General features: G+C 44.9%; 1 protein-coding gene across 1 annotated transcript in view; it reads left to right on the top strand.

Annotated features, from left to right (window-relative positions):
- The window catches only part of pcsk1 (proprotein convertase subtilisin/kexin type 1), a gene marked incomplete at both ends in the record, with an annotated part of 65,870 nt that overhangs the window by 7,317 nt on the left and 30,764 nt on the right, over nt 1-27,789 (top strand). The window contains 2 exons of the mRNA XM_084316673.1: nt 18,626-18,772; nt 22,880-22,956. Of these exons, the coding sequence (XP_084172799.1) occupies nt 18,626-18,772; nt 22,880-22,956 (224 nt within the window). The remainder of the gene's footprint in view (nt 1-18,625; nt 18,773-22,879; nt 22,957-27,789) is intronic.

Here is a 27,789-nt window from a genome sequence, read left to right as displayed (position 1 = left end):
AAGAGGGGCAGAGAGAGAGAGAAAGAGAAAAGAGAGAGATAGAGAGGGGGCAGAGAGAGAGATAGATAGAAAGAGAGGGAGAGAGGGCAGAGAGAGGGGGGGCAGAGAGAGAGGGGGAGGAGCAATAAGAGATAAAGAGAGAGAGATGGATATACACAAATAAAACTCAAATGGAAAAACTGATTGAAAACAGTTCTTCCAGCTGGAAATTATAAGCAAATACTGTGGAAAGCATTGGGGGTGACAGCTGGCCAGACTTGGAAGGGGGGGGGGGGGGGGGGGTGACATCTGACAGACTGGGATGTACAGTGTGGTAGTGAAAGGGTTAACCGTCTGTAGTGTGGTAGTGAAGGGTTAACCTTCTGTAGTGTGGTAGTGAAAGGGTTAACCTTCTGTAGTGTGGTAGTGAAAGGGTTAACCTTCTGTAGTGTGGTAGTGAAAGGGTTAACCGTCTGTAGTGTGGTAGTGGAAGGGTTAAGTGCAGGCTGCCAGGCCACAGTACGTCACAGGGAATAATAGGTGGAATCAGCAGCTTCATCGCTGAAAGTGCTCGGCTAACATTGTTATCATGTTCTATGGAGCGCGGTTCAGCGGTTATGGACCACAGAGCAGCAGGTTATGGACCACAGAGCAGCAGGTTATGGACCACAGAGCAGCAGGTTATGGACCACAGTGCAGCAGGTTATGGACCACAGAGCAGCAGGTTATGGACCACAGAGCAGCAGGTTATGGACCACAGAGCAGCAGGTTATGGACCACAGAGCAGCAGGTTATGGACCACAGAGCAGCAGGTTATGGACCACAGAGCAGCAGGTTATGGACCACAGAGCAGCAGGTTATGGACCACAGAGCAGCAGGTTATGGACCACAGAGCAGCAGGTTATGGACCACAGAGCAGCAGGTTATGGACCACAGAGCAGCAGGTTATGGACCACAGTGCAGCAGCAGGTTATGGACCACAGTGCAGCAGGTTATGGACCACAGAGCAGCAGGTTATGGACCACAGAGCAGCAGGTTATGGACCACAGAGCAGCAGGTTATGGACCACAGAGCAGCAGGTTATGGACCACAGAGCAGCGGGAACATGTCGTGTTGTTTGGGCTGAAGGTGTTTAGTGTCACAGAGCCACTGAGTCACGAAGTCCCACCTTCAGTCAGCGGCAACAACACTATGGTCACATCTTATGACAACAGGAAGTGTGTGCGTGCGTGCGTGCGTGTGTGCGTGTGTGTGTGTGTGTGTGTGTAAATGGTAAATGGTGCATTTATATAAAAACTTTTATCCAAAGCGCTTTACAATTTGTTCCTCACATTTTACCCATTCACTCACACATTCACACACCGACAGCAGAGGCGACCATGCAAGGTGCCAACCTGCTCATCAGGAGCAGTTAGGAGTTAAGTGTCTTGCTCAATGACACTTCGACACGCTGCCCGGGAGGAGCGTGAATCAAACCGGGAACCTCCGGATTACCAGATGACTGCCTGCTCTACCTCCCGAGCCACTGTGGCCCCCAAGTGTGTGTGTGTTTGTGTGTGTGTGTGTGTGCATCTGCGTCTGCGTGTGCGTGTGCGTGCGTGCGTGTGATTGTGTGTGTGCGTGTCTGCGTGTGTGTCTGCGTGTGTGTGTGCGTGTCTGCGTATGTGTGTGTGCGTGTCTGCGTGGTGTGTGTGTGTGTCTGCGTGTATGCGTGTCTGCGTGTGTGTGTGCGTGTGTGCATGTATGTGTGTGTGTGTGTGTGTGCGCACACTTCATATTGTATTCTCCCTGCTTCCGTCCCTCAGAGTGCTAACAGAACATGGAGTCACAGGCTGCAGAGAATGAGGAAATAACTCAGATGAATCATGTTTTCCATATTGTGCTGATGACCCTACTGGAATTAGTCTTAAAGCGTCGTTCACTATATTTCTATGTGAGCCTGACTCGAGCTCGTCGACTGGCCAGTGACCTGTCAGTCAATGGTGAAGAACGTGGACCAATGAATGCATGGAGGATGTAGTTAAAAGAATAGTTCACATAGTTCTAGCTCTATTTGCTACTCACCCATGGTGCTGTTGAGTCCTTTCTCAGCACAACCCACTACACTAATCTCTGAAAAGTGTAAATAAAATATGATATATCTTTAAAAACTGTTTGAAACTAGAGATGATCTGTCTGGCTGTGGTGTTCCTACCCTCCCACCACCTCTACCATACAAGATAAGCATCTTCTAAGAGCAATGTTGGTTCACTTTGTTCAAAGGGTGATTTGTTTGTGGAACTTTACCATTCAGAATTAGTTTAGCTTACAATCATCATTTGATGTGTTTTGTGAATGAAACAGGATGTTGAGGCAGGTCTTGATTACAGCAAAGATAACAGATGATAGATGATTGTATGGTGTTTACTGTTTTTATTTCTCAACTATAATTGAACTACACTGAGAAACATTGTTTCTGCTATGAATTGCAGAAAGTAGTAGCTCCTGAACTGACCCACATGTGCACATGAACAATAAAGAAGATGGACGTAAGAATGTCAATCTCTAGAGCAGGGGTGGCCAACCGCGGCTCGCGAGCCGCATGCGGCTCTTTGCCCGTCAATGTGCGGCTCTTCCATCCATAAAAAAAAACAAAAACAAAAAGAATTATAATTTTTTTTTAAATTATTATTTAAAAAAATATATATCTTTTTTATGTCACTCATTCCATAAGGACGTAGAATAATTATCTTTTTTTTTAATGGTCCATTTGCATGTTCTTGGTATCTGAATCTAGGGACATATATGGATCATTGTCAGAAATAGTGTGTCTGTTACTAGGCTTGAGTAAATTGTAATGAACCAAGGAGAATATCAATTCTATTTAAAAAAAATAATAATTATCTTTGACTGTGAATAACACCATGCTAAAATTTACCAGACCTGAAAAATCTAAGCAAATGAATAAAGGGAAGATGATTAAACATAAGGTTTTGTAGATACAGTACTGAATTCTGCCATCTTTTTTATAATGTAAATTTCTCCACCATTTTCATCGTATTGCAACACCGTTTTTTGCAAGACGTTCACAGAAAGGTAGAGAAACTAACTGCGTTCTGTTTTATGGCAATAACGTTCAGGTTTGTGGGTGATAATCCCAAAAATAAGAGAAATAAAAAAGTAAATCCAGAAGTCAGATGATTGACAGGGGCTGGTAGGGTAGGTTTTCGAAATTCGAAAGCCCTGAGTCTCTTCCTTCAAAAGACTACACTCACTTTTGGCTGTGCCACTTCCTCCTGTCAATAAGCGCCGGTTTCCGACTCAATGCCCTGAGATTTCTATAATCATATATTTCACTAATAACAGTTAAAAGAATTGGTAAACAAACGTAATGCTGAAAATATACACTTTTACTGTATATCTCGGTCTTAAGAGGCTGTGAGGCCCAAATTCAAAAGACATTAGCAACTTCAGAGGCCAGAGGGTGGGACATATAAACACATTTACTATCAAATAGCATTGTGAGGCTGAACAACAGGACCAATTGACTATATATGTGCTTAACATTTTTTTAAATAAACATTCTTTTTTTAAATGGCTAAAAGTGATTTTGTAATTTTGCAACCGTGGGTCGTACTTTTAACCCTGTGAGGCCCAAATGAAAAAGACATTAGCAACTTCAGAGGCCAGAGGGTGAGACCTACAGTATAAACACATGAAGGGTGCCGTGACTGAAAAAAAAGTTGAGAAACGCTGGTATATGGTGTGGCTCTTTGTGGTACCACAGTCATTTTTGTGGCTCTTAGTCTCTGACTGGTTGGCCACCCCTGCTCTAGAGTGACGTGAAAGTCGCTGTTCAGACTGAGGTCACATGACTGTTCAGACTGAGGTCACATGACTGTTCAGACTGAGGTCGTGATGCAAATAATTCAGACCTGTATCTGATTCAGGACCACATATGAAAGTGGCCCAAATCAGAATAGAAAAGATCTGATTCCATGTGAATTGTGCCGTGAAACAATCAGATCCGAGTCACACAGTTTATCTGAGAGCCACTTTCATCTGCCGTCTGAAAGTAGCCTATAAAGGGAATGTTGGATAGAATGTTTGTGTTAAAAAAGAAGTGATGAACAAGAGTGAGAGATAGAGGAGAGAGAGAGGAGAGGGGGAGGAGCAGCAGAAGAGAAGGAGAGAGACTGACGTATGAGACTTGACGTAACAAGGGATGACAGGAGAGAGGGAGAGGTAGAGAGACTGATGTAAGGAGGGATGACAGGAGAGAGGGAGAGGGAGAGAGACTGACCTATGAGACTGACGCGAGGAGGGATGACAGGAGAGAGGGATAGGTAGTGTGAAGGAGCGATTGAGAAAGATGTCACGGTGGAGAGATGGATGGAGGGTGTAGTGGAGGGATGGATGGATGGGGTGCGGCGGAGGGATGGATGAATGGAGTGGGGGGGTGGAGGTGTGGTGGAGGGAGAGATGTAAACTGTGTGCAGGATGAGTGTCTATCGGGGGTGGGTGCCTGCCTGATAATTTAATCAGAGGGGGTGACTCATAGGTGTGTGTGTGTGTGTGTGTGTGTGTGTGTGTGTGTGTGTGTGTGTGTGTGTGTGTGTGTGTGTGTGTGTGTGTGTGTGTGTTGTGTGTGTGTGTGTGTGTGCGTGCGTGCGTGCGTGCGTGCGTGCGTGCGTGCGTGCGTGCGTGCGTGCGTGCGTGCGTGCGTGCGTGCGTGCGTGTGTGTGTGTGTGAGAGACACAGGAAGGAAGACAGCCTGACACGTCAGACCCATATATAAATAGCCTCCCATCAGGAATAGCTGTGAGTGAAGTCAGTTTGTCTTACTATGGAGCCGTGTTGGTGTCTTGTCTCTCATCCTGTGTAGGGAGGTGTAGTCTGACGTCACTTTAGTTTCCCGCACGGTCCACCTGTATAGTGATTTATCATTGGGAAATGCCGGCTATTGCAATAATTCTGCCTCATTGGCAAGATTTCCATTTTTGCACAAAATGATTTCCCTTCTATCACTAACATTATTGTTTAAGCATTTTTGGTTGAAATAAAATTAGTTATAAGGTTGTTTAATTTGTCCTTAAAAAATTACTTACCAGTAGAACGCCTGTCTGGGCAAAGCACTGCACCATGGTGGCTAGCAAGCTAGCTGGCTAGCTACTAACGTACGTAAAAAACAATAATGTTATAAACTATATACACAAATGTACAACGAAACAGTGATTTAATATGCAGCAAATTAACGTTATACGATTGAAATTATAAATACAAATATGGTAACGTGGTTGTGGCTTTTAAAAATGGTGGTTGGCTTTAGAGATAAATGGTTATATTTCATACTGGCTTTGCCAGATACTAGCCACAGATTCAGGGTCAGTTATTTTCCCATTGTACGAATAGTTAAGGTTTGGAATATAAAGGAAATCTGATCCTAGGTCTGCGACTAAAGCCAGGAGTCTATGCTGTGGTGACGTCAGTCAGCAGCGCCAAAGTGAAGTGTAGTTCCTCAGTGAACAAAAACGCAAACATTGTTATTTTGCTAATTTTACGATTAATTGCGAATTGTTTCATGTTGAGCTATAGATTGTGGATGAATGGCGGCTGGGTGGCGTAGCGGAGATTGCGCTCGTCACCAATGCAAGAGACTCCGGTATCGAATCCCAGTCTCAGCATTGCCTTCGGCTTGGGCCGGCCAGAGTCAGCGGGTGGAAGTCGATGGGTGGGGATTGGACGTTGTGGACAGCGACCCCTACAGGTCGGTTGGGAGACGCCTGCACAGCAGAGACAGGAAGTGGCGAGGGTAGTGTGAGCCTCCCATGCATTACACCTCATCAATGAGAGTCCACGCTGGCAGGCGAAAATATGTGACAGGCTGCCTCCGCGTGTGCCGGAGGAACACATGATGCAAGGCTTCTATCCTCTCTACAACGACCATAGTCGAGCAACGTTCAAGACAGGGGAGGGAAGAATTGGATACACGAAATTGGGATGGGAGAAAAATTGAAAAATAAGGAGAAAAAGTGGATAAAAAAAAAGATTGTGGTATGAATACACACAGAAAGGTACACCATGCCAATATTCATACTTTATTTGTTTTAAACGAGGCGATTTAGAAATGGGTCCATTGGAAATACATTGCAATTTCAAGTGAGGTAGACCGCGCGGGGAAACAACAATGACGTAACCACTACACCTCCCTATTGGACTGCTGTAATTAAAGGAAAAAGCAGATTTCTCCATTTCTCTGGACTAGACGACAGCTCTCATCACTGTAAACAAGCCCCGCCACAGGGAGCTAAACATCAATATACATCCCCTGTGCGCACACTGACAGCCCGTTGCCTTGGTAACACACAGAGAAATTGTATTTCTTCTTGTATATTAATGTAATCACAGCACCATTAATTCCTTACGAGATGAGAGACGAGACACCAACATGTCACCATAGCAACACTAATTGACTAATTGACTTTATTGATGACCATTTTCAATGGGAGGCTATTTTGTTTAATTCTCTCAGTGTTTAGACCCAGAGGGAGGTAGCTTAGGTAGTGATCCATGAGTCTGACTCTGACGTCAGGCTAGAAGAGAGAGAGAGAGAGAGAGAGAGAGAGAGAGAGAGAGAGAGAGAGAGAGAGAGAGAGAGAAGAGAGAGAGAGAGAGAGAGAGAGAGAGAGAGAGAGAGAGAGAGAGAGAGAGAGAGAGAGAGAGACCTAAGTGTGTGACCACAACGCTCACGACGTCAGTGTGTATTTACGTGCGTCAGGAGCTTTGTGTACTAGTTCACTGTTGGTGTTTGTGGCGGACGCCTCCCTCATAACTGATGTATCTGTTTACTGAGTCCAAATCTATGCATAGAAGGCTATTGAGACTGAGCCCCTGAGTCGATGCGATAGTCAGTAAGTGAGTCATCTGGTTATACAGATGAGGTTCCGTAGGAGAACACCCTGCTCTGTAGAACTGGCGTTGGAAGTTGATTATGATCTGTATCTCGCCAACTTGTCTAGGCTTATTCCAATGAGAGAGAGAGAGAGAGAGAGAGAGAGAGAGGAGAGAGAGAGAGAGAGAGAGAGAGAGAGAGAGAGAGAGAGAGAGAGAGAGAGAGTCAGACAGACAGACAGACAGACAGACAGACAGACAGACAGACAGACAGACAGACAGACAGACAGACAGACAGACAGACAGAGAGAGAGAGAGAGAGAGAGAGAGAGAGAGAGAGAGAGAGAGAGAGAGAGAGAGAGAGAGAGAGAGACATCACAGCGATGAGTCATGTCTTGGGGTGGCGTTCTACAGTGTCTGTGCATAATGGGCAAAGAGCAACAAAGAGTGCCATGGCTTCTTCAGGCTCTGACTCTGACGTGAATCTCACCGTCTCCCTCACGCTCCCTGCAGATGTCTCATTAACGCTGGCTTGGCTCATCATAGCCCCCTCTCTTCATTACAGCCATTAAAAGGCCTGTTGATTAGATACTGTAGTCATAGCCATAGAGCAGGAGAGAGAGAGAGAGAGAGAGAGAGAGAGAGAGAGAGAGAGAGAGAGAGAGAGAGTGAGAGAGAGAGAGAGAGAGAGAGAGGGAGAGAGAGAGAGATGTTTTACTCACTGCACCATCTCCTTTATTTACTTTAATTTCTTTGATCTTATATTGTTATGTTGTTTGTTGTCTATGCAGGGGTGTAAAGTACTTGAGTAGTTGTACTTTGTTACAATACTTAAGTACTGTTTTGGGGGATTTGTACTTTACTTGAGTATTATTAGGTTTGTATACTTTGTACTTTTACTCCATTACATTTCAGAGAAAACATACTTTTTACTCCTTACATTTAAAATGCAGACCTACAAAGTACAAAGTACAAATCTCACAGGTCCAACCAATTAGTATATTTTAATTGTTTATCTGGCCGAACTAACATTAACGTTATTAATCCTGCGACCGCAGGTAAACAGCCAATCAAATCCCCATCAATGGAACATGAACCCGCCCATACCCATGCTGATTGGTCCTTGTGCAACACTAGAAAGCGGGGATCTTTGATTAACACCTGCTATCAGAAGAATAGACAGTCAGATCCGCATTATGCTGTGGTTGATATTCTGATATTATTCAGGGTACTCCAGTATTCTGTCTTTAATATTGTGATATTATTCAGGGTACTCCAGTATTCTGTCTTTAATATTGTGATATTATTCAGGGTACTCCAGTATTCTGCCTTTAATATTGTGATATTATTCAGGATAATCCAGTATGCTGTGGTTAATATTGTGATATTATTCAGGATACACCATTCTGTTTTTAATATTGTGATATTATTCATGCTGTGATGTGAATGCCGTCCACCTTCATTGTCTATCGCAGAACACATTCCATTGTGGGCAGAGTGTCTGCTTGGTTTCATTCCAGCCTTGCCTAAACACCAGCTGATGATTTCATTGGCTCACCTCTTCAACTAACTCACCTGGTGCAATGTATAGTTAAAATGAAAACCTGGCCCACGATGGAATGAGTTTGAGACCCCTGGGCCCTCATTCATCAATGTGTGCGTAGAACATGTTCTATTTCCACACGTAAGCACGGAATGTAGAACTAGTGTACGCACAGGGAAGTCGGGATTCATCACACGTGCGTACGCAGGCTCTACGCACACCTGTCATGATGAATCCCACCTTGGCTCTGCGCCGCGGCTCGTGCACGCTTTCACGTATTTGCATACCAGAAACGCCCCGATTAACCATATACGGTAATGGAATACACCCATGAAATGTGGAAAATGGACTAAGCCGAGGGAAGAGCGCTCATGAGACAGGCTGACAGACGTGTACACTTACGGTGATGTCGGATATGATATCTATTAACCATTGCTGCCTGGGCAGCGCAAACACTAATAAATACCGCGCTGGAATATGACTGCCTTTTCCGTGTTGTTTGATTAATACCCAGGATTAAAGTTCTCCTCAATTTTATTCCAATCGCGATGGATCTCCCGTCAATTTTCTACCTGCTGCATATGATTTCTAGAGGCATACTACAATCTATTTTGATGTCAGTATTGGGTAGCAATGAATCTCACTGCATGTATGATGTAGCCTGCCTTTCAATACATGAACTTGAATTCCATCATGTTTGTGTGCGGGACTCACAAGGCTGTTGTCACAATGGGTGGTACCGGTACAGACAGTAATAATAACAGTCCACACAATATCACGATCCATGCCATAGCCTATGTTCTATTAGGACATGATCTGTGATCAACAAAAACGCGAACTTGAATCCCATCATATACATAGTCTGTCCACTATCTGGTGTCATTGCAATGCGTTTTCTATTCTTTCTTATACAGTAAAAAGGGGGAAGAACACTATATTCATATGACTTGTATTCTGCTTACAGCTTCGAAATTCCACTTGTTTCGTTTAACGTAAAGCCTTTTAAATCTAAACGTTCCCGTGTTTCTGCGGTCTGCGCAAAATAATAACGAGTTGAGCTTTATGATTTATGATGAATTGAAAATGGGGGACCCTGATGTAAACAATACGAAAGTCTTTCTCTGGTCTGCATCCCCAATTAACAATTGTATGTACTGAGCTGTACTGTACTGTACCCATTCTGCAATCTGTTAATAAACTTTTCAATCAATCAATCAATCAATCAAGCTACGCGGAGCGCAGTCAGTAGCCTACACCCCGTATATTCCGATAACGCTATATAAACCATGCTGCATTCATTCTGGGAGAAAGATCTATTATTCCAAATGCTATTTATAGGGGTTTGACCATAATTACACTACTGTTGCTATTTTACAATGAACTATAATGAACTACGGTTCGTACAGAACATGCAAGTGTTTTTATGCACAGAAGCTCATTTCCTTGTTGTAATAATATATTCTACCACTGGGCGCCAGGTACGCCTGGTCTGACCTGTGCGTAGATGTAAGCACGGAGTCAAGTTCAAATCGAAATTGATGAATCCCACTCTTTGCTTAGAAATGATCGTACGCACAGGGTAAGCACAGATCTGTGCGTAGAACACGTTGATGAATGAGGGCCCTGGTGTATCCCTTTTAAAAAAAAATTACTTTTACTTTTTAGTACTTAAGTACATTTAAAAGTAGGACTTTTTTACTTTTACTCAAGTGTGTTTTTAGCCAGATACTTTGACTTTTACTTGAGTCAGATTTTGAGACGGTACCCATACTTTCCACTTAAGTATAATTTCCGGGTACTTTTTACACCCCTGTATCTATGTCATAATTGTGCTTTGTGAAATTTCATGCCAATAAAGCCTTTTGAATTTAATTGAGTTGAGAGAGAGAGAGAGAGAGAGAGAGAGAGAGAGAGAGAGAGAGAGAGAGAGAGAGAGAGAGAGAGAGAGAGAGAGAGAGAGAGAGAGAGAGAGAGAGAGAGAGAGAGAGAGAGAGAGAGAGAGAGAGAGAGAGAGAGAGAGAGAGAGAGAGAGAGAGAGAGAGAGAGAGAGAGATCTCTAGAATAAGCCACCGGAAATAATAAATGTAATTCAGCCAGGAGGATCATAAGCACAACCAAGGCCAGATTAAGACTTCAGAGGCCCCTGGGCCAGATTCTTGTGGAGGCCCCCCCACACACACATACATGTGCGCACAGTGGCGTTTTTATATAGAATAGAATATTTAGAAGTGGTGGGCTCTGAGGGCCAAGCTAAAAGGACTTTGATCACCCCTGCCCACTTTGACAACCTAGGATGGCTTAGAGTAGACGACAGAGTACAGCAACTTGCAATGGGCCTGGTCTACAAGATACACTACATGACCAAGGTACCCATGCACATGTCAAAATACTTCCCAAAGGTCAGTGAATACCACGATCACAACACCAGAGGGAGCTCCACAAATCATGTTAAACCCAGATTCGGCTCAAACAAGGGACTAAACACGTTTCGCAATTATGCCACATCAATGTGGAACGCCCTACCCAAAGCTGTAAAGGAATGTGAATCACTACCCACTTTCAAAAACACTCTCAAAGAACACCTACGGGAGACTGCAATTCGAAACTGGCCCCTGTAAATGTCCTAACACAACCCCCTCCAATGTACAGTAAATGACCAAGTATGGTTTTGTCAATATTCAAATGTACCGTTTTGCTTGTACAGTTATACAGTGAACCCCACCCACCCACCCCTCCTACCCAACCCCCCCCCCCCACCCAACCACCTCCAATGTACAGTTTCTACGTCAAATGTATATACTCTCTTTTCTGGACTCTTTTCGTATCACAAACAGTACTGTATTTGCAAATCTGGTATGTCATAAATGTATAGATGTAGCAGTACTGTCTATCTGTATGTCATGTATGTCATATATGTTATGATGAATTGAAAATGGGGGACCCTGATGTAAACAAGACGAAAGTCTTTCTCTGGTCTGCATCCCCTTAACAATTATTGAGCTGTACTGTACTGTACTGTACCCATTCTGCAATCTGTTCATAAAGTTTTCAATCAATCAAGAAGAGAAGAGAAAAGAAACACATCATGTTTAGATGGGGGGATGGCGCCATCCTCAGGAAGAAAAAAAACATGCACACACTTTGGAGACAAGAATAATATTATAATGTTAGAATAGTAAGCTTACTTTTACGTGAATGTCAATTTAAATTATAATTAGGGAAGGGAGGGGGTTGAAATGTGTTTTTGTCCTGTGTTACTGTCTGTGAATTAATGAATTAATGAAAATTTTATTTAACAGATTGCAGAATGGGTACAAATAATACAGTACGGCTCAATACACACAATTGTTAAGGGGATGCAGACCAGAGAAAGACTTTCGTCTTGTTTACATCAGGGTCCCCCATTTTCAATTCATAGTGACATGTATGACATGCACAACATATATGACATCATGACATTTATGGCATAGGGACATACATGACATACAGGTATATAGTACATTAAAAAAATTAAAAAAATATTTGGGGCCTCGAGTGACGAGGGGCCTCCAAAAAAAATTAAATAAAAGTACAAAAAAATCCGGCCCTGAGCACAACAACACGTCATCAGACACAGTGTGGTCTCTGGTCGGCTGAACCTACTGGTCGAGAGCAGAAGCAGCCGGCTGTGTCAGAGGTGTGGACTGCATATGTGATGTTATGTTACACGCGGTACATTCAATCATTTTTTTATTGGACAGTACTATATACCTGTATGTCATGTATGTCCCTATGCCATAAATGTCATGATGTCATGTATGTTGTGTATGTCATAAATGTCACTATGAATTGAAAATGGGGGACCCTGATGTAAACAAGACAAACGTCTTTCTCTGGTCTGCATCCCCTTAACAATTGTGTGTATTGAGCCGTACTGTATTGTACCCATTCTGCAATCTGATAAATAAAGTTTTCATTAATTCATGGAAATAGAGACAGAGACAGATAGAGAGATTGGTGGCGAGAGGAAAAGATTGGTGCCGTCATCAGAAAGAGAGAATTCATGTGATTTAACCGAGAAGATTTATGGGTTGTTGTTGTGGAGCACAATCCCTGAGATTCACATTTACATTTACATTGAAGTCATTTAGCTGAACGCTTTCATCCAAAGCCACTTACAAGTTCTGTACAACAAGTCAGTAAGAGAGGTACCTCTCTGGCAGCTAAGGGCCAGTGATATTGTTCGTCAAACAGTGTTGAACATAGTAGAGCGTAATAGTGGAGTGCATAGTAGTATAGACATATTACCATAGTAGGTAGTAGTATAAGTATAGTAACATAGTAGTGAGGTACATAATAGTAAAAAGACAGTAAGAAAGTTAGTTGTTTTTTTATTCTGTACGTTTATTTTTGTACGTTTGTAATGCAGACCTGTATTTTCAGGCTAAGGAAGTTTCTATTAGCCGTCAACAAGTCGAACATTTCAAGAATGTACAACACGTGGCCGGTCGTCATACTGACACAATTGGCAGTGTCAGCGGGAGGGAAGCCGGTGGGTGGTAATCTGGTCGTTGTAAACAGCGACTCCTACAGGTCGGTCAGGGCGCCTGCACAGCGAGGAAGGGATCTGGGTGAGGTAGTGTGCCCTCCCACGCGTTACACCTCACACAATGAGAGTCCTTGCTGCCAGGTGAAAAGAGGCTGCTGGCTGTCTCCTATGTATCGGAGGAAGCATGTGATAGACTTCAGGGCTCCCTAGACCGGCAAGTAGGGGGAAAATGCGCGCAAAGACCAGGAAGGGGAGGGGGGAATTGGCATAACGACTAAATTGGGATGGGAGGAAAATACAAGAAAAATAGGAGGAGAAATAGTGGATAAAAAGAATTTACAACACGTGAACATTTGGATGTTCCAATTAATTCTGTATACGTAAATTTGAAGCAGCGAAGAGAAGGGAGAATAATGTAGACTGAAGCTGCTGAGGCGATCAGAGAGGAGAGGACTCGACCGCCACAAAAGAAACGCCGGCGAACACGATAACGCATTCCTCCAAAAGGTCAATGGAGGTGACGGCAGTCTAGTGGCTGGTGAGGGGGCCGCTCGGCGGCCATGTTAGGGTGACCTTTCTCCATTGTGTGCTTCATCGCCATCCTGTGACACCAGATAGTCTGGCGGCGTGTTCGGTTGAAGAGCGCCGTCGACCCCGAGGCTCCTCAGCAGTCAAGTGTCCTTCTTTTGAATGTTAGCTGCGACCCAGAGAGAAGAGCTGTAGGATGTAGATCACAGGTCGGCAATAGGTTCAGTAAGTCATTCAAACTTCATCTTTACTAATATATATATGACTGTGACGGCACCACACATGTGAACAGTAACAATGCAATTAAACTGAAGTCAAATCAGAGCAAAAAAAGCTGAATCTGCTGTTAACAGAATTCGACTATAGGGCGACAATAATGTGGTCAAGAGGCATGGGCCCTCATTCATCAACGTGGACGTAGAACTTGACCTACTTCCACACGTAAGCACGGAATGTAGAACTAGCGTACGCACAGGGAAGTCGGCATTCATCACACGTGCGTACGCAGGCTCTATGGTCCTCCGTGTTGATGAATACCACTTTGTTCTACCGTCAATGCTCGTGCATGATTATCCATATATGGTCATGAAAATGAGGAAACACCCCCCATGGGATGTGAAATAATGGACGGACCCGAGCGGAACCCTGAGAAACTCCACGAAGATTGTTCACTGCTGTCGAACCAAGAAGACACTATCGCGTATTGTGGGATAAATAAAAGGCGGACTCGTAAACGGTGATGTCAGATATCAACGGCTCCCTAAGACCATTGCTGCAATTCTGCCTGGACAGCTCAAAATACTAATAAAGACCGTTCGTTGACCACTGTTTGGCGTTGGTTGTGTGTCATTATAACCGTGCTGTAATATGAATGCCTTTATTAGTTGTGTTCGATTGGCTATATGATTTTTAGATGCATCTATTTTGTTGTCGGCTAATAAAGACCGCGCTGGAATATGACTGCCTTTTCCCGTGTTGTTTGATTAATACCCCAGGGATTAAAGTTCTCCTCAATTTTATTCCAAATCGCGATGGATCTCCCGTCAATTTTCTACCTGCTGCATATGATTTCTAGAGGCATACTACAATCTATTTTGATGTCAGTATTGGGTAGCCTATATAAACAATATAATACAAGAGCATATACAAGAACAATGAATCTCACTGCATGTATGATAGCCTGCCTTTCAATACATGAACTTGAATTCCATCATGTTTGTGTGCGGGACTCACAAGGCTGTTGTCACAATGGGTGGTACCGGTACAGTAATAATTACAGTCCACACAATATCACGATCCATGCCATAGCCTATGTTCTATTAGGACATGATCTGTGACGACAAATGTTCTAGAATGTTTGATTAAGATATCATACTCTGACAGCATGCCCATGAGCAACAAAAACGCGAACTTGAATCCCATCATATACATAGTCTGTCCACTATAGTGTCATTGCAATGCGTTTTCTATTCTTTCTTATACAGTAAAAAGGGGGAAGAACACTATATTCATATGACTTGTATTCTGCTTACAGCTTCGAAGTTCCACTTGTTTCGTTTAACGTAAAGCCTTTTAAATATAATCAAAGCGTTCCCGTGTTTCTGCGGTCTGCGCAGAATAATAACGAGTTGAGCTTTATGATTTATGATGAATTGAAAATGGGGGACCCTGATGTAAACAAGACGAAAGTTGGTCTGCATCCCCAATTAACAATTGTATGTACTGAGCTGTACTGTACTGTACCCATTCTGCAATCTGTTAATAAACTTTTCAATCAATCAATCAATCAAGCTACGCGGAGCGCAGTCAGTCAGTAGCCTACACCCCGTATATTCCGATAACGCTATATAAACCATGCTGCATTCATTCTGAGAGAAAGATCTATTATTCCAAATGCTATTTATAGGGTTTTGACCATAATTACACTACTGTTGCTATTTTACAATGAACTATAATGAACTACGGTTCGTACAGAACGTGCCAGTGTTATTATGCACAGAAGCTCATTTCCTTGTTGTAATAATATATTCTACCACTGGGCGCTAGGTACGCCAGGTCTGAACTGTGCGTAGATGTAAGCACGAAGTCAAGTTCAAGTTGAAATTGATGAATCCCACTCTTTGCTTAGAAATGATCGTACGCACAGGGTAAGCACAGATCTGTGCGTAGAACACGTTGATGAATGAGGGCCCATATGGTTTCTATCTGGCGTTGTTCCTTTTTATTCACATGGAAAGCAGCAGTAACATACATCATCTGGGAGGCATGGGGGGAGAGAACGAAGTGGGAGTATACATTTGCTTTTATACTCGCCACAAGGTGGTGTACCTGGGTGGCTCCGCCTAGAGCGCCCTCTAGTGGGAACAGATATATATGCAACTAGACAGTCACTGGTGGAGACAGTTATATATGCAGGTAAACAGTTACTAGTGTAAACAGCCATATGTACAGTTAGACAGTTACTAACAATCCTACACAGAACCTCTGATCTCAACATCTACTTCAAGAAGATGCGCTACATTAGGTATATAAGGAATTACAACGAGACATTTATTAACTAAATAAAAAATACAATTAGGCTTTTAACCCTCTAAAGCCGGGCGCATCTCTCAGAGAATGCGCGGATGTAAAGCATAGAATCTTCAAATATCTAGATTGGTTGTTTTCCCTGGACTGCATCTAATCCGCTGTATCTATCCATTTATCATATATCTATGTCTGTCACTATAGCTAAGCCAATGGAAATGCTAGAAATGGTCACATGGAGAACCAATGGAAAATTCCTATTGTTTCTCAATAGTCCAGTGCGCTCCACAGAAAGGGCTGTCAGATAGACGCATTGGTTGCGCGTAATGTAAGATAGGCCGATAAGAGAGAGGCGCTTGTCTCTGGTTTTATAATAAAATGGCAAACAGACAAAGGTATAATGTTCAGTGCAAATGTGTATGTCATTTACAATTTATTATGCCACCTATGCAGCTCGTTTATTTTGTCCATTCTCTGCCTCTAACACAAATGTATGTCTTAGTTATAAGGTTGGCTGTCACAGAGTTCAAATGTTTTCACTATCAATATATTAAATTAGCCATTGTTTTTGTTTCCGGCCCCCCATACAATGACTTGGAAAAAATTTGGCCCTCAGCCTAACTTAATTGCCTACCCCTGATGTGAGATGGTACTGAGGCCAGCCTGCCAGTCAGAGAGAAGAGCTGTAGGAGGGGATGTAGATGGTACTGAGGCCAGCCTGCCAGTCAGAGAGAAGAGCTGTAGGAGGGGATGTAGATGGTACTGAGGCCAGCCTGCCAGTCAGAGAGAAGAGCTGTAGGAGTATTTGTGAGATGGTACTGAGGCCAGCCTGCCAGTCAGAGAGAAGAGCTGTAGGAGGGGATGTGAGATGGTACTGAGGCCAGCCTGCCAGTCAGAGAGAAGAGCTGTAGGAGGGGATGTGAGATGGTACTGAGGCCAGCCTGCCAGTCAGAGAGAAGAGCTGTAGGAGGGGATGTGAGATGGTACTGAGACCAGCCTGCCAGTCAGAGAGAGAAGAGCTGTAGGAGGGGATGTAGATGGTACTGAGACCAGCCTCCCAGTCAGAGAGAAGAGCTGTAGGAGGGGATGTGAGATGGTACTGAGACCAGCCTGCCAGTCAGAGAGAAGAGCTGTAGGAGGGGATGTGTGATGGTACTGAGACCAGCCTGCCAGTCAGAGAGAAGAGCTGTAGATGGGGATGTGAGATGGTACTGAGACCAGCCTGTTGCTCAGAGAGAAGAGCTGTAGGAGGGGATGTGAGATGGTACTGAGACCAGCCTGTTGCTCAGAGAGAAGAGCGTTAGGAGGGGATGTAGATCCACCAGTCTCTCAGGAGCTATAATGTTACCCATGCAGTTCTAAGACAGTTAAGGGACCGGAGAACAAAATCGGAATAGAAACCATGCAGTTCATATTTGTACCAAACTGCATGGTTTCCGCCCTAAACTCTATGGGTTTGGGTTTGTTTATGTTTCTAATGATGACTACTGTGGTTCAAACTAGCCTTATTTCATTCCTATATCTTGAGCTGAGAGATCGAGGAACCCCCTTTGAAAATGGGCTAATGTTAGATATACTGTATATGACATTACAACATTTTGTTGATACATATTGCTAACCTTTGGAGCACACTTTAGCTACAAGCTAGCACAACATGGTTGATGTCTATGGGTTCCTTGTGATCTCTAGATTCATATGATAGCACCCCCCCCCCTAGTATTAAGATTGAGCCCACTGGAATCCATGACAGCTGTGTCAACCAAACTGCCAGTAGAACAGTAAAATTAGGTCAGATTTGGTTGATTTACAACCTCTTCTATCAAAAATATGTTTTTTTCTCCCATCTGGTCTGATGGCCCAGAGGTAATTCCTCCACACTAGGCATCTGCACACATTAATTATTACCACTTTCATTGCTTTATACGTGTTTATTCCAACCTTAAACAAACCTATAAAATGGACAAATCTACAAAGTATAATTTAATTGAAATGTATTGAAGCATATTCTTGATAAATATACTTGTAGTACACTCTCTAGTGGTATTAACATTTAATATACTTTAAATAAATGCATTAAATTACAATTCAAGTTGTGCTGGATATCAGTATACGCCAACAGCACATTTGAAGGTAATCCATAAAGTCTACGAATTAGTAGCATATGAAGAAAATACTCTCTGGTATCAACATATAATATACTTAAAAATAAATTCATTAAAATACACTTTAAGTTGTATTGGATTTTAGTTTTTAGTTTTTACTTATTTTGACATACGTATATACTTTATACATTTGAATCTAATCTAATCTACATTTACATTTAAAACACAAAAGTATGCATAAAACATAAAAGTATGCTAACAGCAAATTTTGTAAGGTAATCCATAAAGTCTACTAATTAGTAGTATATTCCAATATACTTAAATTGTTATTTATTAAAGCATATGAAAAGAATACTCTCTGGTATCAACATTTAATATACTTATATATGTAAATGTATCAAATATACATTAAGTTGTATTGGATTTTAGTATACTTATTTGTAGTATATTTTATTATATTTTTCAGTTAGACTAGTTAAAACACACTATTTTGAAAGTAGGCCTATTATGCTAAAAACTAAAAATCTTCCTCCCTCTCTCCGTCTCCAGCAAGACACGCGGACCTCCTCTTCTCTGCCCAAGTTGGACCTGCATGTGATCCCCGTGTGGAAGAAAGGCATCACGGGGAAGGGCGTGGTCATCACGGTCCTCGACGACGGCCTGGAGTGGAACCACACCGACATCTACCCCAACTATGTACGTAATAAGACACCGTTTCTATGGAGACAACCCCCATCGTCAAGGCCAGGCGTTCCCATAGCAACGCCGCCAGTGACACCTTACAAGGCGATTCATAAAGACACTTAATAGATGCTCTATATGATAATGCCAGCCTCCCAAGGATTTGGGTATTTTTCATGCAAGAGACAGATGCAGAGAGAGAGAGAGAGAGAGAGAGAGAGAGAGAGAGAGAGAGAGAGAGAGAGAGAGAGAGAGAGAGAGAGAGAGAGAGAGAGAGAGAGAGAGAGAGAAAATCAGAGAAAGAGAGGGGTGAAGAGAGAGAGAAAAGCAGAGAGAGGCAGAGAAAGAGAAAGAGAGAGAGAGAGAGAGAGAGAGAGAGAGAGAGAGAGAGAGAGAGAGAGAGAGAGAGAGAGGCAGAGATAGAGAGGCAGAGAGAGAGAGAAAAAGAGAGAGAGAAAAAGAGAGAGAGAAAAAAAGACTGAAAACACGGCTGATGAAACTGACTATTCTGTAATTAACTCAGTGGTGATTAATCAGGAAGGCTTAACAAAATGAGACACTCATCCTTACCACTCACGGCATTTATTCATGTATTTGCATAGTTTTATGATAGTCTTTCTTCAATGACACTGGTAGGCAATTGATTCAGATGGTCTCATTTAAAAGTGCCCAGTAACTCAGGAAAGCCAAAGTATAGAACTGGAACAACTCAGCAATTAATCACTTCACCTGAAACTCTACTACCTGAAATGTGAATAGTGGTTTATGAAGCTCTATAATACACTACATAGTAGCCCTGCCCCATAAGACCATGTGTCTTATAAGATGTTTTCCTTTTCAAAATATGAGCTGTAGTACATTATATATAAACATTGTATAAACATGGTAGATTATAGACATTGTATAAACATGGTAGATTATAAACATTGTATAAACATGGTAGATTATAAACATTGTATAAACATGGTAGATTATACACATTGTATAAACATTGGTAGATTATAAACATTGTATAAACATGGTAGATCATACACATTGTATAAACATTGGTAGATTATAAACATTGTATAAACATGGTAGATTATAAACATTGCCTATAAATTGCCTATAAGTTGTTATAATCAAATATTCACAAAACATTAGAAATTTGTTTCATTGAGGGCGGCCGGGTAGCGCAGCGGACTAAGTGTCTGTCTACCACCACAGAGCCAGTGGGATCGAATCCGGCTGTGGTGCCTCCGGCTTGGCCGACCGTCCATACTAACACAATTGGCAGTGTTAGCGGGTGGGAAGCCGGCGTGGGTGGGTCCTGGTCGTTGTAAACAGCGACTCCTACAGTTCGGTCGGGGCGCCTGCACAGCAAGCAGGGGCGGACCTTCCTACAGGCGATATAGGCGGTCGCCTAGAGCGCCACCCAGAGGGGGGCGCCAAAAAAAAATTATTTTAAATTTTTTTTCTCTGTGCAGTTTTGGCGCCCCCCTCTATATCTGCAACCATTATTTTTACATAAAAAAAATTCTAACATAAGGGAAAATGAGCCAAAAATCTAAAACGGTCGGTCGGTCTGAGCCTCAGCTTTAGGTGTTCACAGTCAGAACATGCTAGAGCGCTGTGCATTGATGGGTATCGGTCAAGTGTTTATAGAATTGAGCGTTGAGGAAAGAAAGACTAACGTGGCAAAAGCCATAAAAGCGCAGTGGTGATTCTCGCCTAGGGCGCCAAATGTGCTAGGTCCGCCCCTGACAGCAAGGGAAGGATCTAGGAGAAGTAGTGTGACCTTCCACACGTTACACTCTCCCAGTGAGAGTCCGCGCTGCCGGGTGAAAAGAAGCGGTGGGCTGGCTACACATGTGTCGGAGGAAGCATGTGATAGTCTCCGCCCTCCCAGACTGACGGTAGGGGGTAGAGTGCGCAACGACCAGGAAGGGGATTGGGAATTGGCATAACGACTAACATTGGGAGGGGAGAAAAATGGAAAAAGAAGGGGGGAAAAGATAATAAAATAATAATAAAAAATGAGTTTCATTATGGGCGGCTGGGTAGCGCAGCGGACTAAGCGCCTGCCTACCACCGCAGAGACACTGGTATCGAATCCAGCTGTCAGCGGTACCTCCGGCTTGGTTGGTCGTCCATACTAACACAATTGGCAGTGTTAGCAGGTGGGAACTCCAATCTTACATTTAAAAAACAAATCAAATCGGTAGTAAACAATGCAAAGTTTCACTTATCAAACTTCCGTCACATCAGAAACTCTGTCAACAAAAGCAGCAGCACTGTATTTTAATGCCATTATTATGTCACACTTAACATACTGTCTGACTAGCTGGACACAAGCCTCCTGTACAACATTACGATCTGTACAGGTAGTTTACCATCAGGCTGTGAAAGTTCTGGACAGGAAAACAAACAGCCACCACCATTGTTATAGCATAGCAAACCAGAACCTACTGAGCTGGGACAATCTTGTCAAATTCAAAGATGCCTGCCTTACCTATAAAATCCTACATGGCTTGGCTCCTCCCCCCCCTCTGTACTTTCATAAAACAGAAAGCATCTGCTGATAGATATACCAGGTCTGTAGTCAGAGGGGACTGTGTAGTCCCAAACAGGAGGTCTGCTTTTAGTCAGACAGCCTTTTCCGTGAGAGCAGCCCACACCTGGAACAGTCTGCCAACACGGCTCAGGGAGTATCAAAGTTACATCTCATTTAAAACTAACTTAAAATCATGGTTGAGAGATGGTCAAGTGTGCAACCATTTTAACTGAGGGGTTGTATTTTAATGTATGTATTTTAGTGTATTGTAACCTATACTGATTCCTACTGTGTTTTAATTATTGTACTATGTTTTTTAACTGAGGGGTTGTATTTTAATGTATTTATTTGTATGTATTTTAGTGTATTGTAACCTATATTGATTCCTACTGTGTTTTAATTATTGTACTATGTTTTAATTATTGTTGTGCTCATGTCACCTGCCCCAGAGACTACAGTTGAAAATTAGCCAACTTGGCTAAACTGGCATATTTACAGTCAAATGTTCCTTAATATGCACTGTCTCTGTATTTTAAACCAATAAATACAAATAAATACAAAAATGTATCCTGGTCGTTGTAAACAGCGACTCCTACAGGTCGGTCGGGGCGCCTGCTCAGCGAGGAAGGGAACTGGGGGAAGTAGTGTGATCCTCCCACGCGTTACGCTCCCCCAGTGAGAGTCCTCGCTGTCAGGTGAAAAGAAGCGGCTGGCTGACTCCACATGTATCTCTCAACCCTCCCTAGGCCGGCAAGTGGGGGGGAAATGCGCGCAACGACCAGGAAGGGAATTGGCATAATGACTAAATTGGGATGAGAGAAAAATACAGAAAAAAGGGGGCGAATAAGTAGATAAAAAAAAATTTTGTTTCATTATCTGTTATCTTTTATACACTTTTGGCACCAATAGGTTACATACAAACGTTTTTGAAATAGGATCTATTCATCAATGTGCCATCGTGTTAGGCGGGTCTCGTTCAGGTTATAGGCGGGTTACTAGACGCAGTTCGTGGAAGAATCATGTTTAATATTTATTATTATTTCTTTTTTCATGGACAGTGCACATTCATCAACATCAACATTTTCCACATCAATGTAAATGTGCCAGAATTAGCTAATGAGCTAATGTGAAACGCGAAACAAGCACCGTGACACGAGCTCCGAGATGAAAGAGCGATTGACACGCGTCGACGTCCTCCATTCTTCTCTGACAGATAGCTGTTGACAGGAGGAAAACAAGCGGAGTTGACGTCCTCTCTGCTCGGCCTCCCGCCTCAGGAGGAATGGCTCCGTTTCGCCAGTAAATCATATCGTCCTCTCCTCTTGTCGCGCTTCCCGCCACCCGCGGTCTGTCTCAATGACAGCGGCTCCTCGCTCCGCGCGGCTGACAGACCTGAGGACTTAGCATCACTTCCTCCTCTGCGCTTATTGATGTCATCCTGTCTGCAGTCTCACCAATCATTTTAACCCTTTCACTACCACACGACAGAAGCTTAACCGTAAACCGTCTGTATTGTCACAGTGAAAGGGTTAACCCTTTGGTAGTGTGGTAGTGAAAGGTTTAATGTCTTGTTGTTTGTGTCTCTGTAGGACGCAGCGGCCAGCTATGACTTCAACGACAATGACCCAGACCCCTTCCCAAGATATGACTCCACCAATGAGAACAAGTAAGTTGACTGTTGGACAGAGAAGTAGAACTGAAAGTCTGACTGGCTGTGGTATAAAGAACAACATTAATACAGAACGGGTGTGATGCCATTTGCTACAGGTAAAGCATAAGGGCAAGTAATTGTACTTTGTTACAATACTTAAGTACTGTTTTGGGGGATTTGTACTTTACTCGAGTATTATTAGGTTTGTATACTTGTACTTTTACTCAATTACATTTCAGAGAAAAAAAACATACTTTTTACTCCTTACATTTAAAATGCAGACCTACAAAGTACAAATCTTGCAGGTCCAACTATTTTATTTGTTTCTCTGGCTGAACTAACGTTAACGTTATTAATCTTGCGGCCGCACATTATTTAAAAACAGCCAATCAAATCCCCATCAATGGAAAATGAACCCGCCCATACCCATGCTGATTGGTCCTTGTGCAAGACTAGAAAGCGGGTATCTTTGATTAAACACCTGCTATCAGAAGAATAGAGTCAGAAAAAAGGTTTTTACTTTTACTTTTTAGTACTTAAGTACATTTAAAAGTAGAAACTTTTTGACTTTGACTCAAGTGTGTTTTTAGCCAGATACTCTGACTTTTACTTGAGTACGATTTTGAGACGGTACCCATACTTTCACTTAAGTATCATTTCTGGGTACTTTTTACACCCCTGTATGTAATACTATGTATACTAAGCTTGGCCTCTGAACTAGCCTGGTCTCTGAGCTAGCCTGGCCCCTGAGCTAGCCTGGCCTCTGAACTAGCCTGGTCTCTGAGCTAGCCTGGCCACTGAACTAGCCTGACCTCTGAACTAGTCTGGCCTCTGAGCTAGCCTGGCCTCTGAGCTAGCCTGGCCTCTGAGCTAGCCTGGCCTCTGAGCTAGTCTGGCCTCTGAGCTAGCCTGGCCTCTGAACTAGCCTGGCCACTGAGCTAGCCTGGCCTCTGAGCTAGCCTGGCCTCTGAGCTAGCCTGGCCTTTGAGTTAGCCTGGCCTTTGAGTTAGCCTGGCCTCTGAACTAGCCTGGCCACTGAACTAGCCTGGCCTCTGAACTAGCCTGGCCTCTGAGTTAGCCTGGCCTCTGAACTAGCCTGGCCTCTGAACTAGCCTGGCCTCTGAGTTAGCCTGGCCTCTGAACTAGCCTGGCCGCTGAACTAGCCTGGCCTCTGAGCTAGCCTGGCCTCTGAGCTAGTCTGGCCTCTGAGCTAGCCTGGCCTCTGAGCTAGCCTGGCCTCTGAGCTAGTCTGGCCTCTGAACTAGCCTGGCCACTGAACTAGCCTGACCTCTGAACTAGTCTGGCCTCTGAGCTAGCCTGGCCTCTGAGCTAGCCTGGCCTCTGAGCTAGCCTGGCCTCTGAGCTAGTCTGGCCTCTGAGCTAGCCTGGCCTCTGAACTAGCCTGGCCACTGAGCTAGCCTGGCCTCTGAGCTAGCCTGGCCTCTGAGCTAGCCTGGCCTTTGAGTTAGCCTGGCCTTTGAGTTAGCCTGGCCTCTGAACTAGCCTGGCCACTGAACTAGCCTGGCCTCTGAACTAGCCTGGCCTCTGAGTTAGCCTGGCCTCTGAACTAGCCTGGCCTCTGAACTAGCCTGGCCTCTGAGTTAGCCTGGCCTCTGAACTAGCCTGGCCGCTGAACTAGCCTGGCCTCTGAGCTAGCCTGGCCTCTGAGCTAGTCTGGCCTCTGAGCTAGCCTGGCCTCTGAGCTAGCCTGGCCTCTGAGCTAGTCTGGCCTCTGAACTAGCCTGGCCTCTGAGCTAGCCTGGCCTCTGAACTAGCCTGGCCTCTGAACTAGCCTGGTCTCTGAGCTAGCCTGGCCGCTGAACTAGCCTGACCTCTGAACTAGTCTGGCCTCTGAGCTAGCCTGGCCTCTGAGCTAGCCTGGCCTCTGAGCTAGCCTGGCCTCTGAGCTAGTCTGGCCTCTGAGCTAGCCTGGCCTCTGAACTAGCCTGGCCACTGAGCTAGCCTGGCCTCTGAGCTAGCCTGGCCTCTGAGCTAGCCTGGCCTCTGAGTTAGCCTGGCCTTTGAGTTAGCCTGGCCTCTGAACTAGCCTGGCCACTGAACTAGCCTGGCCTCTGAACTAGCCTGGCCTCTGAGTTAGCCTGGCCTCTGAACTAGCCTGGCCTCTGAACTAGCCTGGCCTCTGAGTTAGCCTGGCCTCTGAACTAGCCTGGCCGCTGAACTAGCCTGGCCTCTGAGCTAGCCTGGCCTCTGAGCTAGTCTGGCCTCTGAGCTAGCCTGGCCTCTGAGCTAGCCTGGCCTCTGAACTAGCCTGGCCTCTGAGCTAGCCTGGCCTCTGAACTAGCCTGGTCTCTGAGCTAGCCTGGCCTCTGAGTTAGCCTGGCCTCTGAACTAGCCTGGCCTCTGAGTTAGCCTGGCCTCTGAGCTAGCCTGGCCTCTGAGCTAGCCTGGCCTCTGAGTTAGCCTGGCCTCTGAGTTAGCCTGGCCTCTGAACTAGTCTGGCCTCTGAGTTAGCCTGGCCTCTGAACTAACCTGGCCTCTGAACTAGCCTGGCCTCTGAACTAACCTGGCCTCTGAACTAGCCTGGTCTCTGAGCTAGCCTGGCCTCTGAACTAGTCTGGCCTCTGAACTAGCCTGGCCTCTGAGCTAGCCTGGCCTCTGAGTTAGCCTGGCCTCTGAGTTAGCCTGGCCTCTGAGTTAGCCTGGCCTCTGAACTAGTCTGGCCTCTGAGTTAGCCTGGCCTCTGAGTTAGCCTGGCCTCTGAGCTAGCCTGACCTCTGAACTAGCCTGGCCTCTGAGCTAGCCTGGCCTCTGAACTAGCCTGGCCTCTGAGCTAGCCTGGCCTCTGAACTAGCCTGGCCTCTGAACTAGTCTGGCCTCTGAGTTAGCCTGGCCTCATCATCCCTATGTTCCCCGGGTCCTATGTTCCCCGGGTTCTATGTTCCCCGCTTTGATTGATTAATAGATTGAACATTTTATAAATTTTTATTATTTTATTAATTATTAATGTCCGCCTTGTTTCGAACGGTTAAGCTTAGGCCCTCATTCGAACTGGTTAAGGTTAGAGTTTGGAATCAGGGCTGGTGGTCTAACATTTTCAATCAATCAATCAATCAAAGCGGGGAACATAGAACCCGGGGAACATAGGACCCGGGGAACATAGACATACTCCCCCTCTGAGCTAGCCTGGCCGCTGAACTAGCCTGGCCGCTAAACTAGCCTGGCCTCTGAGTTAGCCTGGCCTCTGAGCTAGCCTGGCCGCTGAACTAGCCTGGCCGCTAAACTAGCCTGGCCTCTGAGTTAGCCTGGCCTCTGAGCTAGCCTGGCCTCTGAGCTAGCCTGGCCGCTGAACTAGCCTGGCCGCTGAACTAGCCTGGCCTCTGAGCTAGCCTGGCCTCTGAGCTAGCCTGGCCGCTGAACTAGCCTGGCCGCTGAGCTAGCCTGGCCTCTGAGCTAGCCTGGCCGCTGAACTAGCCTGGCCGCTGAACTAGCCTGACCTCTGAACTAGCCTGGCCTCTGAGCTAGCCTGGCCTCTGAGCTAGCCTGGCCGCTGAACTAGCCTGGCCGCTGAACTAGCCTGGCCTCTGAGCTAGCCTGACCTCTGAGCTAGCCTGGCCGCTGAACTAGCCTGGCCTCTGAGCTAGCCTGACCTCTGAGCTAGCCTGGCCGCTGAACTAGCCTGGCCGCTGAGCTAGCCTGGCCTCTGAGCTAGCCTGGCCTCTGAGCTAGCCTGGCCTCTGAACTAGCCTGGCCTCTGAACTAGCCTGGCCTCTGAGCTAGCCTGGCCTCTGAACTAGCCTGGCCACTGAGCTAGCCTGGCCTCTGAACTAGCCTGGCCTCTGAACTAGCCTAGCCTCTGAGCTAGCCTGGCCTCTGAACTAGCCTGGCCTCTGAGTTAGCCTGACCTCTGAGCTAGCCTGGCCGCTGAACTAGCCTGGCCGCTGAACTAGCCTGGCCTCTGAACTAGCCTGGCCTCTGAACTAGCCTGGCCTCTGAACTAGCCTAGCCTCTGAGCTAGCCTGGCCTCTGAACTAGCCTGGCCACTGAGCTAGCCTGGCCTCTGAACTAGCCTGGCCTCTGAACTAGCCTAGCCTCTGAGCTAGCCTGGCCTCTGAACTAGCCTGGCCACTGAGCTAGCCTGGCCTCTGAGCTAGCCTGACCTCTGAGCTAGCCTGGCCGCTGAACTAGCCTGACCTCTGAGCTAGCCTGACCTCTGAGCTAGCGGAAGTGGTCTCTGTTTCGTGTGTCTCGCCATCTGCCCAGCAAGCTGACCGTTTGACTGGAGGATCTGCAAAACAATCAACGTTGCGGCGCTCTGATTTAGAACACAAACCCATTAGGTTGAACAACAGCTAAAGTTCCAGCTCTATGACCGACGGTCTACCGCCTAGCAGGAAGGTATGGTTCACTAGGCAACCACTCATCCAATCAAATCCAATTGCCGGATGCAGCTTGACTTATGTCGATTATATAACATGGTGAGGATGAGTGGGGTGTTAAGCCGCTGTCATTAAGCTTAACTCCCACAGGCCAGTCAGAGCTGAAAATGGCCAGATCTAGCAACGGCAGATGTCACAGCTGTATGTATCACCGTTCACGCGGTTGACCGCGTTCACAGGGCGGACATTTTGTTCCACCCAAGGTGAGAACAGGTTGGAGAGGAATCCCAATCTGAGCACGACATAAGCCCAGTATGTAACATAACTTCTCTTGTTAGTCTGGTCCTAACCAGTATGTAACATAACTTATCTTGTTAGTCTGGTCCTAACCAGTATGTAACATAACTTATCTCGTTAGTCTGGTCCTAACCAGTATGTAACATAACTTATCTCGTTAGTCTGGTCCTAACCAGTATGTAACATAACTTCTCTCGTTAGTCTGGTCCTAACC

The sequence above is a fragment of the Notolepis coatsorum genome, assembly GCF_963971535.1.
Source record: "Notolepis coatsorum genome assembly, chromosome: 6".
In the NCBI taxonomy this organism is placed as follows: domain Eukaryota; kingdom Metazoa; phylum Chordata; class Actinopteri; order Aulopiformes; family Paralepididae; genus Notolepis; species Notolepis coatsorum.
The sequence above is the reverse complement of the archived record's forward strand: the minus strand, read 5'-3'. Positions and strand labels throughout refer to the sequence as shown.